At 43.0% G+C, this 19015-nt stretch overlaps 1 protein-coding gene across 13 annotated transcripts in view; it reads left to right on the top strand.

Annotated features, from left to right (window-relative positions):
• Positions 1-19015, top strand: part of LOC137358726 (sodium channel protein type 8 subunit alpha-like) — a 238476-nt gene that overhangs the window by 207194 nt on the left and 12267 nt on the right. For all 13 annotated transcript variants that reach the window (XM_068024971.1, XM_068024981.1, XM_068024984.1 and 10 more), the window contains 2 exons: positions 11329-11613; positions 12634-12687. In XM_068024971.1, the coding sequence (XP_067881072.1) occupies positions 11329-11613; positions 12634-12687 (339 nt within the window). The remainder of the gene's footprint in view (positions 1-11328; positions 11614-12633; positions 12688-19015) is intronic.

Genomic DNA, 19015 nt, shown 5'->3' with positions numbered 1-19015 from the left:
TTTTGGATAATTAAAATAACGTATCAACTATCTACTAGCCTCTTCTTTTAAGACCTAAGATCCAGGTCTTGCTGCATGTGGGTACGGACTGCTTTAGTATCTGACGAGTTGCGAATGAAATTGAACGATATGCAATCATCAGCGGATATCCCCACTTCTGACCTTATGATGGAGGGAAGGTCATTGATGAAGCAGCCGAAGATGGTTGGGCCTAGGATACTACCCTGAGGAACTCCTGCAGTGATGTCCTGGGGCTGAGATGATTGACCTCCAACAACCACAACCATCTTCCTTTCTGCTAGGTATGACTCCAGACAGTGGAGAATTTACCCCCGATTCGTATTGAATTCAGTTTTGCTAGGGCTCCTCTGCCACACTTGTTCAAATGCTACTTTGATGTCAAGGACAGTTACTTTCACCTCACCTCTGAAATTCAGCTCTTTTCTCCATGTTTGGACCGAGGCTGTAATGAGGTCAGGAGCTGAGTGGCCCTGGCTGAACCCAAAACTCAGTGAGCAGGTTGTTGGTGAGTAAGTGCAGCTTGATAGCACTGTCGACGACACCTTCCATCACTTTGTTGATGATTGAGAGTAGACTGATGGGGTGGTAATTGGCCGGGTTGGACTTGTCCTGCTTTTTGTGGACAGGACATACCAGATCAAATTTCCACTTTGTCAGGTAGATGCCAGCTTGGCTAAAGGCATGGCTAATTTTGGAGCACAATTCTTCAGCACTACAGCCAAGATGTTGTCAGTGCTCATAGCCTTTGCTGTATCCAGTGTTCTCCGCCATTTTTTGATATCACCTGGAGTGAATTGAATTGGCTGAAGACTGGCTTCTGCGATGTGGGGACTTCAGGAGGAGGCCAAGATGGATTACCTACTTGGCACGTCTGGCTGAAGATGCATGCAAGCATTCTGCCTTGGGTTTTGCACTAACGTGTTGGGCTCCAGCATCAATGAGGATGGTGATGTTCAGGGAATCTTCTCCTGTTAGTTGTTTAATTGTCCACCACCATTCACAACTGGATGTGGCAGGGCTGCAAAGCTTTGAACTGATCCATTGGTTGTGGGATCGCTTAGCTCTGTCTATAGTATGCTGTTTCTGCTGATTAGCATGCATGTAGTCCTATGTTGTTGCTTCACCAGGTTGGCACCTCATTTTTAGATATGCCTGCTGCTGCTCCTGGTATGCTCTCCTGCATTCTTCATTGAACTAGGGTTCTTCCCATACCTTGACGGTAATGGTAGAGTGAGGGAGATGCCAGGCCATGAGGTTACAGATTGTGTTTGAATACAATTCTGCTGCTGCTGATTCCCCACAGTGCTTCTTGGATGCCCAGTTTTGAGCTGCTAGATCTTATTTGAATTGGTCCCATAGCACTGTGGTAGTGCCGCACAACATGAATCGTGTCCTCAGTCTGATGATGGGACTTCATCTCCACAAAGACTAGGCGGTGGTCACTCCTGCCAATGCTGTCATGGGCAGATGTATCTGTGACAGCCAGATTTGTGAGGGTGAAGTCAAGTGGGTTTTTCCATCTTGTTGGTTCTCACCACATGCCGCGGGCCCAGTCTGTCAGATATCTCCTTTAGGACTCAGCTAGCTCGGTCAGTCGTGGTGCTACCGAGCTACTCTTGGTGATGGACATTGATGTCCCCTGTCCAGAGTACATTCTGAGTCCTTGCTACCCTCAGTGCTTTTTCCAAGTGTTCAACTTGGAGAAGTACTGATTCATCAGGTAAGGGAGCGCAGTAGGTGGTAATCAGCAGGAGGTTTCCTTGACTGTGTTTGCCCTGATGCCATGCGACTTCATGGGGTTACAGAGTCACAGAGTCATTATAGCACAGGAAGAGGCATTCGACCCATTGAGTCCATGTCCAGAGTCAATGTTGAAGACTCCCAGGGCTACACTCTCCTAAATGTATACCACTGTGCCACCACCTCTGGTGGATCTCTCCTGCCGGTGGGAGAGGACGTACCCAAGGATGGTGATGGTGGTGTCAGGGACGTTGGTTGTAAAGTATGATTCGGTGAGTATGACTATGCCAGGCTGTTGCTTGATTAGTCTGTGGCACAGCTCCCCAAATAATGGTGAGGAGGACTTTGCAGGGTTGACTGAGCTGAGTGAGCCTTTGTCGTGTCCGAATCTGGTGCCTAGGTCAATGCTCGGTGGTGCATTCAGTTTTTCGTTGTGATTTTGATACAAGGGTGTGGCTTGCTAGGCCATTTCAGAGAACAGTTAAGAGTCAATGACTTTGTGGGTCTGGAGTCACGTAGGCCAGACTGGGTAAAGACAGCAGATTTCCTTCTCATTAGTGTAGACTGCTAGTTTCATGGTCACCATTACTGATAGTAGCTTTTGATATCAGATTTATTTAATTAACGGAATGTAAATTCCCAGCTGCCTTGGTTAGTCCAGGCCTCTGGATTACTAGTCCAGTAACGCAACTACTATGCTCCCCCCCCCACCCCCCCCCCCCCAATCCCCTGTGCAGCTTCCTGATGGTCATCGAATGATCCTTGCTGCAAGATATGCATGTGGGTAGAGGATTGAAGCTGAGGATGTAATGCCCCATGTGGTAAAATAGCCTGCCAATACAGATGGGCTAGAAAACATGAAGAATGGCCTTTTGGAGAAAGTACTGAGGGCAACTGGATCCTGTGCTTCAGGAAGGAGTTGGTGCTTTAGGAAAAACAGGAGCAGAGAAAATTGAGGAAATTGGAAAAATGAAAGCAATCCAGTGATGTTTTGCTTCATTATTCACGGAGCAAGTTAAATTGTCCGGCACCACAACTTCTTTATTCCTTCTGAAAGGATCCTGGATCGACCAGGCTGGCTACAGTAATCTGATCATTGTGGATGTATCTCTATTGATGTATCTTTCTATCCATAGTCAAGTACAGGAAGCTCCCTGAGTATTCCCTCTTAAGCTGGCAGTGTAACCTTGTTCAAATTTCTGATCAGTACACAGCATGTTTTCAACCTTTGAAGTCTTCTAGTTTGTTCCCAGCCGAACGTATTAACAAACACTCCAGAACGTTTTAAAGAGAGATGCAGAAAAAGAAATTGAAGCCAGGAAACTAATCAATTTTTTTTGTTTTATTGTATCCTTCTCTGTGTAATTGTATCAATTGACAATTCACTTAAAATGGAAAATTGATATGTTGAGCATCAAGAATGCAGCTATTGAACCGTTTCTAACCTTTTATCAAATGTACCATCGAGAGCAAATGTTGATATGGTAGCTAATCTAGCCAGAAATCAGCAAATGTGCAAGACAATCATTTCATTCAGTAGCCAAAGTATGTCACAACTATTACACTAATTACCCACATGAGCAGAGAAGCACTGAAAATACTTGATAGTCTTTGGTTTGAGTCAGATGAAGGCAAGGTGGATGTGGAGATTATATTGTTGCCAATTTCCACAACCTAGCTTGAAGAAAGTCACATCAGTGGCACAATATTTATTGGGACACAGGACAATGGTATGAAGCAGAAAACTTTACAAGAACTAAAATGAACATTCACAACATTGACAACACATTGACCTATGTAAAGCTAGTGAATCAACAGCCGAGTGGCTGAAAGAAATGAGGATCCAGGAAAGCAGTTCAATACATGGTAAAGTAAAAGGTGAAAAAAAATGATAAAGCTCCTGAAATTGACTGTAAATCCTATGGGAAATATCATGCCATGCCAAAAAGAAAGAAGCCTGTCTTAGTGTCAAAAGTGCAAGAAATGTAAAGAACAGAAGTATTTCTCAGCCAAGTGTCCAGAGTCCAGAGGTCAGAACAAAGGTGATCTTCAGTAGATGAAGCTAATTGTAGCTTAGCGGAAGATCACATTCTCTTGCATGAAGTTATTGAACTTGTAGATGATCAATATCCCAACAAATTATGTCAACATGTTCTTAAGCAACAAGCAAATCAGATTTCAGCTCGCCTGTGCTTCTATTGTCAATGTTCTACCTGAGAATCAATACCTGAGGCTGATGATCCAAGTGCCAGAGAGTTTCAGAAATCTAACACCTAACTGAACATGTTAAACAAAAAACATTAAACCATTCGGAAAAGATGAGTTGTGTTAGAAGCTCCAAGATGAACAAATATAACTAGAATAGTTTCAAACATTACCAACTGCATGTGGACTTGTTTTGGGTGCTGGAGTCATTCCACAAATGCAACTTGATCCACAAGAACAGTATGATAAACTCTCAAGACAAGATGTACTGTTCAAATACCAGGATGTCTTCAAAGGAAAAGGAAAATTGGGCACTCTGCACCTTTTAAGTTGATCTTAAGATCCCAGTTGCCAGCCAGAAAACTTCCTCCAGCTGTAAAAGAACTTGTCAAGAAGCATATTAACGAGCTGGTTGATAGGATCTTTTCAACAGTGGTACTGAAAGCAAATGATTAAGTGTGCCTGTGTATTGATCCAAAGCCACTTAGGAAAGCTCCTGTCGGCGGTGAACTCTCTGAATCAGCGAAAGTGAAAATATTCACAGCTGTGGATACGAAGAATGGGTTTTGGCATATTATATTAGATGACTTGAGTCTGCTCACCACTTTTTCCACACCTTTTAAAAGGTACAGACGGTTGGACATGCCTTTTGAAATCTATCCAGCTTCTGAGGAATTTCAGGAAGACTCCATGATGCAGTTGAAACTGGGAAAACATTGCTGGTGTGACACATGACACTTTCGTCGAAGATAAAAATCTGTAAGAGAAGCAAGGAACTGTTTATTGCTGATGCATCAAGCAGAGTGTATTTACATTACTGACCAGGAAGGTTGACAGGAAGTCATGTCAATTGACACACATTCAGAAACAGAGATTGAAACCATGAATATGCTGCAATGTTACCAGTCCAGATAAGAAAAGAAATGACAGAGTTTAACATTGGAATCCAAAGATGTCTTCAGCGAATTAGAGAAATGAATTACTGGCCGTTGCACAAGAAAATAGAAAGAAAATGTGATGTATGCCAACAGTTTCAAGACAAACAGCAAATAACAGAAAGGCCCTGGGAGAAATACGAGCATGATTTGTTTGATGTATATGGAATGAACTACCTCATATGTCCTGGCTGGTATTCAGATTTCCTTTTGAAATAGACAGATTGTCTGATTTTTTAAAAATTGTAAAAAAAAAGTACCTAAGATGAGAGCTTATTTGGCATGTCATCGTATTCCAAATGAACTTATATCAGACAATGGCCCACCATTTAAGTCAAGCAAATTCCAACAGTTGGCAGCCATGTCAAATGGCAAGACAGAGAGCGCTTAAAAATTGCAAAAGCACAGCAGTTCAATTCAGCACCTTACCTCAATCTTCTTGGCTGATGCAACACAGCAACTGAAACACTGGACTGTTCAATTTCTGAAAGACTATTTAACCCTTTCCCATATTACATTGACTTTTGAAACTAAGAATGCTAAGTAGTGTAAAAATAAACCATACCTTAGGAATGCGAAATGGGCCCAGCTCAACAGCAAAGGTACCAAAGCACTCACTAAGCATAGAGAAGTTGTTGTCAGAGTTAAGCCAACAAGGAAAGGGAAATGGATACCAGCAAAAGGGCAAAATCAAGTGGATATTCAATCTACCAACAGCAGACCCAAGGACGGAAAGATCTTAAAAGAGGAATATGAGACACCTGCAGAAAATAGAACCATCATTTATGGATAGATCCAAGAACCAGGTTGCACACTCCATAATGGAGCTACACAGCCAGTCCAGAATCAACAAATCACAACAACAGAGCATAGTAGAAGAAAAGACTGTGTTTGGTCCCAACATAATAGGGACTTGAAGCAGCAACTAATCTCCCAGATGGGAGATGCTTTGATTAAAACTATGGGGAACAAGCCCACTACCTTAACAAGAAGGCACAGTAGTGTATTGCAAAAAGCATTTTGTGATTTTATGTATCAGTATCTCTCTTTCAACTGTTTATACTGGATGCATTTTACTGTATCATTTTATCCATAATCAAGTGCACCAAGTTTTTGACCTCTTCCCTATGATCTGAAAGTTGTTTTTATGATTGACAGCTGCAGGTAGTTAGCTAACGTGGCTGAACAGTCCCAATTTTCCTCTGCTCAGCACCCCAAATGCACTTGTTTTTGGGTACGAAGCGAAGAAAATGAGAGTATACCCATCATGCTGTTCTCTGCTGCAATTGCATTGCACCTGCACCACCTCCTCTGCATCACAAGTGATGCATCTCACTGTGCCTCATAGAGATTTTTAAAGGAGCAAGCAGTAAGTTCTGTGCAAGTAGAGTTTCACAGCTTTGTACTATTACTGGTCCAAGGTTACTGACATACTTAGCAGCTAAAGAGATGTACCAGTTTCTGCATTGTGCTGGGGGGTGGAGGTGCTGTGTGTATTTGGAGACCACAATTTCAATTGGCGGAATGGGATTCCTATTTTGTTTTCCTTTATATAGGGCTTATGAGGAAGAAAATGAACTGGATGATCAGGAAGCACTTTTGGATGCCAGGGAGATGTTATTAAGTGGGGGGAAAGTCACCTACCCACCTTTAACCCATTGCATCCAAATTTATGATACTCACAGAATCATTCCAGCTCTTAACCGAAGACTTTGCAGGTTAAGGTTCAGCAGGAAGGTAGTGGGGGAGTTTAGTGACCTCCTTCATGAAGACTTGAAGCCAACACTACAGCGTTGGCAAAGTGCTGCCAGTCACACTCAAGGTTATGGCAGCATTGGATGTTTTTGTTTTGTCTCATGGAGTTTCCGGGGGACATCCCTGAGGAGCTGGAAGAGCTGGCAGCTGCTAAATCCGTTCAGCAGACATTGGGAAGTGAAGTATTCTCCGTAACGTAGCTTACCCATTCCCATTCCTCTCTCCATTTTATTAATCCCCTGGAATTAAATGGCTTCACCCACGTGGGTACACTCCTCAAATGGGATCAGGTCTCGAAAGGCTGCTTCCTTTCCTCAAAGTGCAGACATAACTCTTCCATTGTGTGCTGTGTTCTCTTACAACAAAAAAAACAGGAATAGATAAATGTTGATCTCTGCATAGACATGCGTCCCCGCATGTGCCCACAATACATACATTCAATTCCGAAATATGGGCAGGTCCAGGTACTTTAGAGTAGAGCACACTTGGGTTGGTGCAATATTGGGGGCCACAGCTTCACACTCGGAAGTATTTTCTTGTTTGTTAGCAACTGTAGGAGGAGGCGGTGGTGTCGTGATAATGTCACTGGATGAGCAATGCAGAGGCCCAGGCTAAAACTGGGGACATGGGTTCAAATCTCACAATGGCAGATGGTGAAATTTGAATTCAATAAATAAAAATCTAGAATTAAAAGCTAGTCTAATGGTGACTATGAAACCATTGTCAATTGTTGTAAAAACCCATCTGGTTCACTAATGTCCTATAGGGAAGGAAATCTGCTGTCCTTATCTGGTCTGGTCTACATGTGACTCCAGACCCACAGCAATGTGGTTGACTCTTAAATGCCCTTTGAAATGGCTGAGCAAGACTTGGGGTGGGCAATAAATGCTGGCCGAGCCAGTGATGCCCACAAACAAATAAAAAAAAAAACTGGCCTGCAATAACAAACGCTACCTTTACATAACGTGCCTTTGGTGGATCTATAATATATTCATCATTATGATTAGCTGTTTGGCAGAATCACATTTTGGATACACATCTTGGGGACATAGGAACAGGAGTAGGCCATTCAGATCCTGCCGCCTGTTTTGTTCAATTAGATCATGACTGATCTGTACCCCAGCTCCATTTACTCGCCTTTTCTCCAAATTCCATAATATCTTTAACTCACAAAAGTCTATTGAATTTCAGTCTTGAAAGCTCCAACTGACTCAACATCCATAGCCTTTTGGGGACAGAGTTCCAGATTTCCACTATCCTTTGTGTGGGAAGAAATGCTTCCTGATTTCACCCCTAACTGGTCTATCTGTAAGATGGTGCCCACTTGTTTTAGATTTCCCCACCAGAGAACATAGGGTCTCCTTATTTACCTATTGGATCCTTTCATCATTTTATAATTTTAGAGATCTCAGTTAGATCACCCTTCAAACCTTCTAGACTTAAGAGAATACCATTAGAATCATAGAAATGTTACGACACAGAAAGAGGCCATTCAGCCCATCGTGTCAGTGCCGGCTGAAAAAACTAGCCACGCAATCTAATCCCACCTTCCAGCACCTGGTCCGTAGCCTTGCAGGTTACAGCACTTAAGGTGCAGGTCCAGGTACCTTTTAAACGAGTTGAGGGTTTCTGTCTTCACCACCAATCCGGGCAGTGATTTCCAGACACCCTAAGGTTTTCCTCATGTCCACTCTAATCCTTCTACCAATAACCTTAAATCTGTGCCCGCTGGTAATTGACCTCTCCGCTAGGGAAAACAGGTCCTTCCTGTCTACTCTATCTAGGCCCCTCATAATTTTGTACGCCTCAATTAAGTCACCCCTCAGCCTCCTCTTTTCTAAGGAAAACAACCCTAGCCTATCCAATCTTTCATCATAGCTGCAATTTTCAAGCCCTGGCAACATTCTTGTAAATCTCTGTACTCTCTCCAGAGCAATTATATCCTTCCTGTAATGTGACCAGAACTGTACGCAATACTCCAGCTGTGGCCTAACCAGCATTTTATACAGTTCCAGCATTACATCCCTGCTTTTGTATTCTATACCTCGGCCAATAAAGGAAAGCATTCCATATGCCTTCTTCACTCTATCTACCTGTCCTGCCACCTTCAGGGACCTGCGGACATGCATTCCAAGGTCTCTCACTTCCTCTACCCCTCTCAATATCCTCCCGTTTATTGTGTATTCCCTCGCTTTGTTTGCCCTCCCAAATACATGACTTCATACTTCTCTGGATTGAATTCCATTTGCCACTTTTCCGCCCACTCAGCCAAACCATTGATATAATTCTGGAGTGTACAACTATCCTCTTCTTTATCAACTACACGGCCAATTTTTGTGTCATCTGCAAATTTCCCAATTATGCCTCCCACATTTAAGTCCAAATCATTAATATATAACACGAACAGCAAGGAACCCAACAATGAGCCCTGTGGAACGCCACTGGAAACTGCCTACCATTCGCAAAAACATCCGTCGACCATTACCCTTTGTTTCCTGTCACTGAGACAATCTTGGATCCAACTCGCCACATTCCCCTGTATCCCATGGGCTTTTACTTTACTGACCAGTCTGCCATGTGCGACCTTGTCAAATGCCTTTACAAGTCCAGTTTATGCAATCTGCCCCCATAGTTTAATCCTTTCAGCCTTGGTATCCATTCTGGTGAATCTGCACTGCACCATCTCCAAGGCTAATATATCCTTCCTGAGATGTAGTGCCCAGAAGTGAACACACAACTCCAGATGGGGTCTAACCAGAGCTTTATAAAAATATAGCATAACTTCGTCCCCTTTGTATTCTGGACCTCAAGATAAAGGCCAACGTTCCATTCGCCTTTTTGATGACTTTTTTTGTATCTGTCCACTAGTTTTTGGTGATTTGTGCACATGAACACCTAAACCCCTTTGCTCCTTCACACTTGTGTCTTTTCTTTGGTAGGCGTATCCTATGCAGGCAAAGGCACCACAGTTTTTTTTCAATTCGGATCAACTGTTCTATTAATTACCTCCATCGTTCACTTCAGCTAGCCACAGGGGGCTAATTTATTTGGACAGTACACCCAATAATGCTTGTCCAAAAAGAAGGGGAAGATTAGCTCTGGTCACTATGTGTACTGACATGGTAAAATGCTGTTTAAAATTTTGTTACACATAGCGGTCAGCATTCTCCTGTCATGGTTCTTGATAGAATTATTTTTCCTACATGACATGAAGTACAGTTTTTTGAGGTACATTTATGAACGGCACTTCAGAATGTTCAATATTGCATTCAATAATTTGATAAATTCAGAGGGGGAGAAAAAGAATCTTTGTGAACACTATGACATCAACTCCATCAGTAAAATGCACTGATTACCTTCATTTCTGCTGACTGATTATCAATCTCTTTCAATGCATATGTTATCTTTGTCTTGCATATCTGATGAAGTTCATTGGATAAGTTTTGAACTTCAGGGGGCATAGTGGGTTAGAGCACCACTGGTGTGGCATTAGAGTGGCAGGATTCAGGGTTACTCTAAGTTTTGCAGTCTTGGCCATGCTGCTGTGGCAAGATGCCAAGCTGAGACTGGGCATCTCTCCACAGAGAAGGGGATGAAGAACATAGGAATAACTATTTGGCACCCAACTCAAGAGCAACAGAGGTACAAAAGCCTGGGAATAGGTTGCCTGGCCCACCTCTCAGTTGTAGGAGATCCATGGTGCAGGAAGATTAGAGAAATACACACAAAAAAAAATTGAACGAAATTCGAGAGTAATGAAAAGAAGTTCTGAACTTTATTTTGTTGAACCTTGAATTTCCTAAATTTGAAGCTTTGAATAAGGCACATCACACAGGAGTGGTAAGACGCATGTTCATGCCTGTGATTCTTCACATAGTGAATTCCCAATCTCAGCCCTGTCCTCCTGGAGAGGTGTCAAGTTAGAAGATGAGGTAGTTCCTATAATGTGACAGGGGAGGTCTGGAGGCAGTCACCCTCATGATGTGTGGCCCAGGGAAACCAAGAGAAAACTGGGAGATAGTAACTACAGTGCAGAAAAATTATATCCAACAATTATTTGATAGATTATCCTTAATATTTTCCAATTTAATAGTCTAATAAGGGGGAAGTGTGAAATATCCATATATTTCTGTAATTTGTTTCAAAGCTTGATTCCACACAGAGCTATGCTTTTGCCTACTATCTAGTGATATGCATTGCAAAGAGCTTGTAAAACCCCTTGTATATGCAGGAAATGGCACAAAGATGCTGTTCTGTAACTTGCATGCTTACCTCAATCACCACTGCCGAATGTTCGCTTCCAAACAGCTTGTAATACTGCACGCTCAGCTGTTAACTTTACCATTGGCCGGCTTATTCACAAGTAAAATCAGAACAACAGGGTTTAAGCTGAGCAGCAGAAGGATGTGAGCTAACTCATTTAAGAAAATAATGTCAGTAGTTTTTTTTTCAAGATCAAATAGCAGGATCACAAATATCTGTATGGATTCCTGGATCAATCACACAAGCAGTTTTGTAACTATAAATCAGTCAAAACTAAAAGACCGACGGTATAGTACTTGACTATGCAGTTAGGCAACAGCAGCTTAAACCCTGACCTAAAACCCCTGGTGTGTGGTCGAAACAAAGTTTCTCTTTACACTGATTTTTTTCTTTCTGCGTCCTGGTGCAGGTTGTCGTCAACGCCTTGGTGGGTGCCATCCCTTCCATTATGAATGTACTGCTGGTGTGTCTCATCTTCTGGCTCATTTTCAGCATAATGGGAGTGAACCTTTTTGCTGGAAAGTATTATTTCTGTTTTAATGAAACATCAGAATATAGGTTTCTCCCCTCGGAAATAAACAACAAGACAGATTGTGAGGCTTTTATAAACCAGACCAGCGATAAAATTCGATGGAAGAATGTAAAGATTAACTTTGATAATGTGGGAGCCGGATATCTGGCTTTACTGCAAGTGGTAAGTTTCTTTCCTATTTCATTACTGATAATAAACTTTTTTGTGTGAATACTTGTGCTCAACAACAACTTCCATTTATATAGCACCTTTAATGTAGTAAAATGCCCCATCAAGGTAAGAGAAGGTAGCCCTGGGAATGGAATATTTTCTCTCTCGGGCACCCATACCAGCGGCAGGCGGCCCTTGGTCAGGTAACGTATGGATCAATGAAGATTGAAGTGCACTAATCTCTACCTCAGGAACGCAGCTCATTTCCAACCTCAGAAGAGCACCTTTGCAAGATTAGTTTGATTGTCTCACTGGCCGCCCATCCCAGCCTTGCATGCAGCACGAGGGCTCATTGAAAATTGCAGATGCACTGCCCATGATATTCTATCTATAATCTGAGAATGGGGAAAATAATCAATAATGTTGGAGGAACTTACTTCACCTAGCCTTTACTTGTTATATGGTAGCCTTGAGATTTGCTTGATTTTCCTTTTGCAGGAGTTAGGGGAGTGGAGTGAAAAAGGTGCAACTTTGCGGAAACCTTTATTTAGGAGATTAACTGGGTTGAGTAAAGTTGTATGACCGAGCAAATTGTACATGAACTACGGAAGGAGCAGGTTTCATGGCCTGAAGCGTTCTTTCATTATGTTCGGCACTTCTTGAGGTGCTTTGAATAATTGATATGTTTAAGGGCAAATCCACCAACCTCACAACTGCCGGCAGGGAGTCCCACTCAAAGGGAGTTCAGGTTGCAGAATTGTTGCAATGTTATGGCCCTATCTCCAGCACACATTCACCTCAAGCCAGCTTCCCACTGGGAGTGCAGGATTGATGAATTTGTTCTACGATTACATTTCCTGGATAAAATAAACCATAAATCTAATTGAACATGAAACTAATACGGTCAATTTATTGTGAGGCTATTTACAGTCATCGCCTATATTGGCAAAATGCTAAATTCTGTAATTGTCGTAGTGCAAAAGAGTTGAATGCAGTACATTACTAACTGGATTGTAATTTTACTATTTCCAGGCTACCTTCAAAGGTTGGATGGATATCATGTACGCAGCTGTTGATTCACGAAGGGTAAGAGTAACAAAATGGATCATGAATGTTCCACAATGATAGAGCATGTCTTATATTCTGAGTTACCAGTACAAGGCATGTGCTAGATTACGTCTCTTCTCCCTTCTCATCCATTCCAGAGGTGTTGTATTCCCAGAAGAAAACAAGAGATGAAGCTTCCCAATGTCTGTTGGGTAAAGTCACTTAGCCATACAAACTAGAAGTGCTCAGGTTTGATTGAAGGTCTGTACTGAGTTAGCTAGGCAGCAGTTCGGGCACTGTATATCATCTTGCTGCCCTGGGCTAGGGGAGAATAAAATCAGCCAGGGTTTCTGCTCCTGCTTGCAGTTGAGTAACCTGCTGGAAAATAGGATAGGGGCCAGCTGTGACATCCTCAGTGGTCAAATAACCTGGTGACTCTCCAGGCTCACCACATGGTTGACCAATTAGAGCTTTGCTCAGAGATCCATACTCCCAAGAAGTCAACACCTTCGGGGATGGAAGCGAACATATGAAGGTGACAACAGGTTCTGTTGACACTATCGAGGCAACCCCTAATTTCCCCAGGTGCTACTAAAATGGACTCAGGAGAAAATAGGAATCAAAAATGTAGGAGTATATGACTTGGGCAGAAATTTTTTGTTTTAACCAGTCTTGTCTTAAAGAAAATAAAGAAATTATACTGTCAATCAGATCCTCAATCTGGTTAAACTCACCCTATGGACTGAATAAATAGCTGGGTGGAAATGCGACTGAAAGTTGTAGGGCCAATTATGGACAGAGCTGGACAGTTACTCCATGAAGCCGTGATGTTCCTACACTGCTATACTAAAGACCTATCATCTGCAGAAATCAACCAGCCAGGACTGAGTAGTGAGAGATGTGAGAAAGGGCAAATATTGTACAGTTTGAGCATTGGGAAGAAATGTGAAAAGAGGATAACATTCTATCTTAAATTATTTGAGTTGTAACTTTAAAACTTTCAAGTGGTCCTTTTAGAGTTATTTGTTGTAAACCATATTTTACAGACTGTAAGTCCTTCAACTTCAATAGTGGTTTAATTAATCTGACTCCTGCTTTCCTTCAATTTAAGATGATACTGACTCTGCATGTTCTTGACTTTAGGACTTGTGGGTCATTGTTCCTTCTGTGGTTGTATGTCATTTGCAATAGGAATGACAAATACCATATCGAGAGATGGGCCGAGAAATTATGCAGGTGAAAAACGAGCACTGAAGGCTACAGTATGGTGTGTGGCGTTTGTTCCATGTCGGGTATGCACCTTATGCCATGTGCTTAGGACATCCTTCAGTCATCCAGGGTGCCTGCATGAAAAGGCGTTAGGATTCTTGCTTATGCAAATCAAGGCTCTAGCGCTTATTTCAGGCCCTGCATGATGACTGCAGCATGCAACAGTGCAAGCTGCAGTCAGTTTTCTCAGGCAAGCTGCAGTCAAACCAGTGGCCTTTAAAGGGACTACTAGAGGCCTCCACATTACCTGAATGTGGAGCCAGAAGATGCAAGAGCACCCCTCCTTGCTCCACATTGAATCTGCAGGCCATGCTCACCTCCCTCCCCCACCCTGACTCCCTTCCCCCCCCCCCCACCACTCCCTTCCCTACCACTCCCTTCCCCCCCCACCACTCCCTTCCCCCCCCACCACTCCCTTCCCCCCCCCACCACTCCCTTCCCCCCCCCCCAACCACTCCCTTCCCCCCCCACCACTCCCTTCCCCCCCCACCACTCCCTTCCCCCCCCACCACTCCCTTCCCCCCCCCACCACTCCCTTTTCCCCCCCCCCACCACTCCCTTCCCCCCCCCAACCACTCCCTTCCCCCCCCCCCCACCCTGACTCCCTTTCCCCCCCACCACTCTACTCTCACCCCCCACTCACCTCCCCTTCTCTACCCACCAACAAAGGGACTGTCTTTGACCTTTTGGTTGGTATATTGGAGCTGTGCTTTAAGATATTTGGACCTATTGAATGGGATGTTATAGAACAATCCGCACATAATGTCCAGATGACAAGGATCCACAAGTTATAGCAGATCAGGAAGTGAAGAGTAAGGATGAGCAACCAGCTGCACAACACCTCGGACAACAAGGTCGTCCAGTATGGCAATATCTTGTAGCTGATGCCTTTCATTTCAGTCTGGCAGATGGGACCTTAAAAAAAAAAAAGGCACTTTTCTATCATGATGTATCGAGATGATATCTTGCCATAGCTGTTGGTGAGGTCATGCTCCCTTGAGGGTCTTCTAGGAGCAGTAGTTATTGAAGATGACATTTTAGATTATAGAGGAATGACTTTGAGTGCCGAGTTTCTATTGGGCACAACAGAATAATTACCAATTACAGTTGAAATCTTTATACAATTTGAAGTATTTGTATAATTATGTGTGCAGTGAATGTGTTCGGTGTGATGTCCCATTATGTTTCACCCTTTTACTTGTTGCATTAATGTGACATTGGATACCAAGCTGAACCTGACTCTGCCCCTGCCTCAGCTCTTATGCTGCTGAAACCCTCATCCATACCTTTGTTACCTCTAGACTTGACTATTCCAACACACTCCTGGCCGGCCTCCCATATTCTACCCTCCGTAAACTTGAGGTCATCCAAAACTCTGCTGCTCGTGTCCTTACACGTACCAAGTTCTGGTCACCTATCACCCCTGTGCTCGCTGACCTACATCGGCTCCCTGTTAAGCAACACCTCGATTTTAAAATTCTCATCCTTGTTTTCAAATCTCTCCATGGCCTTGCTCTTCCCTGTCCCTAATCTCTTCCAGCCTCACAGCCCTCCAAGATATCTGCCCTCTCTGGCCTTTTGAGGACCCCCAATTTTAATTGCTCCACCATTGGCGGTCGTGCCTTCAGCTGCCAAGGCCCTAGGCTCTGGAAGTCCCTACATAAACCTCTCTGCCTCTCTCTCCTTCTTTAAGCCACTCCTTAAAACCTACCTCTTTGACCAAGTTTTTGGTCATCTGTCCTAATATCTCCTTATGCAGCTCCGTGTTAAAGTTTGCATCATAATGCTCCTATGAAGTGCTTTGGACATTTTATTATGTTAAAGGCACTATAAAAACACAAATTGTTGTTGTGGAATGAGTTGATCTGCTGGCTGAGAGATTTTCTGAACCCCTCTTTGTGTTTTGATGGCCCACTCCACTATCTCCCAGTACTGTGTTTCTGCAGCCTAGTCAGCTGTGCCTGATAATTTAGCTGCTTGATCCTGCATGCTTTCTGGCACACTTGCAGTCTCTTGTACTTAATGGCTTTGCTATGGCATTGACATGAGAGCTAATTTCCTGATCCATAATGACCGCGTGCTGATGGGGTGCTCCTGCTGGAGAGCACCATCGGAATAGGACTGCTAATATGTGAGTGTAGATTCGTGGATATCTATAAGTCAAGGAAGTAGATCCAAAGCCCCGAATGGTATGCTGTTTCCCAGGTGTCAAGGTTTGGAGCATCACAGAGTGACTACAAATGGTTCTGGAATGGAAGAATGAGTAGCCAGAGGTCATGGTTCATGCGGGAACCAATGGCATATGGAAGTAAATTCAAAGTTCTCAAAGTGATTTCAAGGAGCTAAATTCTAAATTAAGAAACAAAAACTCCAAGTTAGTGATCTGTGGATTACTCCCACGGCTACGTGCTGGATCAGAGTTACAGAGAAAGATTAGGATTGTCATTCTGTGGCTGGAAGGATAGTGTAGAAGGGTGAGTTTCCAGATTCCTGGGACACTGAAACCACTTTTGGGCCCAGGGACAGATTTCCAGGCAGGATGGCCCTCACCTAAATCAGAGAGACATCCATATCCTTGCAGAAAGGGTAAATTTGGCAGTAGACAAAGACTCAAATTAGTTAGAGGGTGGGAGGGGAAAATCCAGTAGGTCAAAAAGTGTGAGAAAAAGACCATCAGGACATATGGGTAAGGTGGTGACAGCTACTCAGATAAGAATTTTGTACACACATGCACAGAGCATAAGAAATAAAACAAATGAGTTAGAAGCACAAATTCAGCTTTAGGGGTGTGATGTAGTAGCCATTAGAGAGACCTGGCTACACCTGGCATGATTGGAGCTAAGTATTCCAGACTGTAGAATCATTAGAAATTGGTCACGATAATTGGGAAAGGAGAGGGATTGATAAATGACACAATTACAGCAGTAAAGGAAAGTATTCAGTAATGGTGAAGTAAGGTTGAATAAAGGAACAACAAGGAATGCAAGTCTGTGGTCTGAGTTGTCTACAGACCTCCTGATAGTAGTGATGTAGTGGTGGTATGTATAAATACAGAGATCAGGGAAACATGTAGTAAAAACAATGCAGTTATAATGGGAAATTTAAATTTTGCATTGACTGGGAGACACAGAATAACCCGAGTAGTAACGAAGAAATGAGTAACAAACCAGGATTAATTAACAGTCTGATGGTAAGGGAGCATCTAGTGACCATAGTATGATTGAATTTGATATTACGTTTGAAAAGACAAGTCAAAAGTCACAAACAAAGGATTTAACTTGAGGAAAGCAAACCTTGAAGGGATGGAAAATGAATTTACCAGAGTAAAGTGGGCTGAGCTGCTAATGGGTACAACCGAGTATTTGGTTTAATACCAAACCAATACATACTCCTAAAAAGGAAAAGCTTCATTTGTGTAGTTCAGCAACCATGGTCAACAATTGAGCTGAGAGTTCAATGTGGAGAAGTGTAAGGTTTGTATCTGAGGCAAATTGGAATATTTTCTTAATATTGGGAGAGGAGGAGCTGTGGAGATGCACATGTACACAAATGATGAGAATCCAGTGCACGGGTATTAAAACGTAATCCAAAAGTTGACTGAAATGTTGACCTTTAACTCAAGGTGGCTGGAATTCAAAAGGAAAGAAGTTGTGCTTCAATTGTATAAAGCCTTGGTCAGATCCCGTCAGGAGTACTGTTCAGTTTTGTGCACCACATCTCAGGAAGGATTTATTGGCCTTCGAGGGGATGAAGCGCAGATTCACCAGAATGATACCAGGGTTTAAAGGATTAAATTATGAGGCAGGTTGCATAAACTTTGCTTATATTTCCTTGAGTTTAGAAGGCTGAGGGGTGATCTAATTGAGATGTTTAAAATGTTAAAAGAATTTGCGAGCGCAGATGCAGAGAAACTATTTCCTCTGATGAGGGAATCCAGAGCAAGGGGCATAATCTTAAAATTAGAGCTTGGTCAAAGGAGTGAAATCAGGAAGCACTTTTTCACGTAAAGGGTAGTGGAAAAGTGGAATGCATTTCCACCAAAAAGCTGTGGATCTTGAGTCAATTGCAGTTTTTAAAGACTGACATTCATAAATTTGTGTTGGATATCAAGAGATATGGAGCAAAGGTGGTTAAATGGAGTTGAGATACAGATCAGCCACAATCTCATTCAATGGCAGAACAGACACAAGGGGCTGTTTGGTTTACTCCGGTTCTTGCCTTTCTCTATTCTTAAGTTTGTGAATCCTTGCTTCAGTGAAGCACTGCAGAGGACACTGATGTTGCAACACACACTATCCCAGACAAATTTTCCTCCATAACTGCATAGATCTGTGCAGTGAACCTCTCTACAATTATCTGCAGAGCTCGCAACATGTATTCCACACAGACAAGTGACTTGTACAGACAGAAATCTGTTGTGAGTAGACCCTGTGAGGTTTGAACCTTTGGGTGCTAAAGCAGGAGCAGTAATCATGCTAGATCTCTACTGAGTGGGTAGCTGACCTACCTCTGTAGATAATATTTACTTTACTTAACCTATCCACTCTGACTTGTCCTATGCTTCCCGCTTCAAATGATTAACTAGATTCTTTGGGGTATATGTACCTGTGCCGGTGTTTGAACGAAGTAATACTTGTGACACGTGATGGTACGAGATATGGGCTTGTTTAGAGGCACTGGCTGCTTACGCACTCTGATATTCCATTTCTGTGGAGGGAAAGGTGTCAGCACTTTATGTTCAATTAACCAAACTGCAGCAGTGCTATCATTGAATGCCATTCTCTATATTTTGCTCAAGTTGAGTGTATGCCTGCATGAATGTTATTCAGTAGGGCAACATTACACAATATGCACATTGTGGTACAAAAACAGAAAATGCTGGAAATACTCTAAGTCTGGCAGCATCTGTGGAGAGAAAAATAAACAGTTAACAGCTGGAATTTTACAGCCCCCCAATGAGCAGGCTGGTGGCGGGGGGTCTAAAATTGAGTGGGAGGTGGGGGAACCATTCCCGACCCGCGCCCGTCCCCAGGGGCGGCGGCGGTGGTGAGGAATGGCCCACCCACCCCAGGCCAATCAAAGCCCTTAAGTGGCCAAT

Source organism: Heterodontus francisci, chromosome X, assembly GCF_036365525.1.
Source record: "Heterodontus francisci isolate sHetFra1 chromosome X, sHetFra1.hap1, whole genome shotgun sequence".
Taxonomy (NCBI): Eukaryota; Metazoa; Chordata; class Chondrichthyes; order Heterodontiformes; family Heterodontidae; genus Heterodontus; species Heterodontus francisci.
This window is presented reverse-complemented; position numbering and strand designations above follow the sequence as displayed.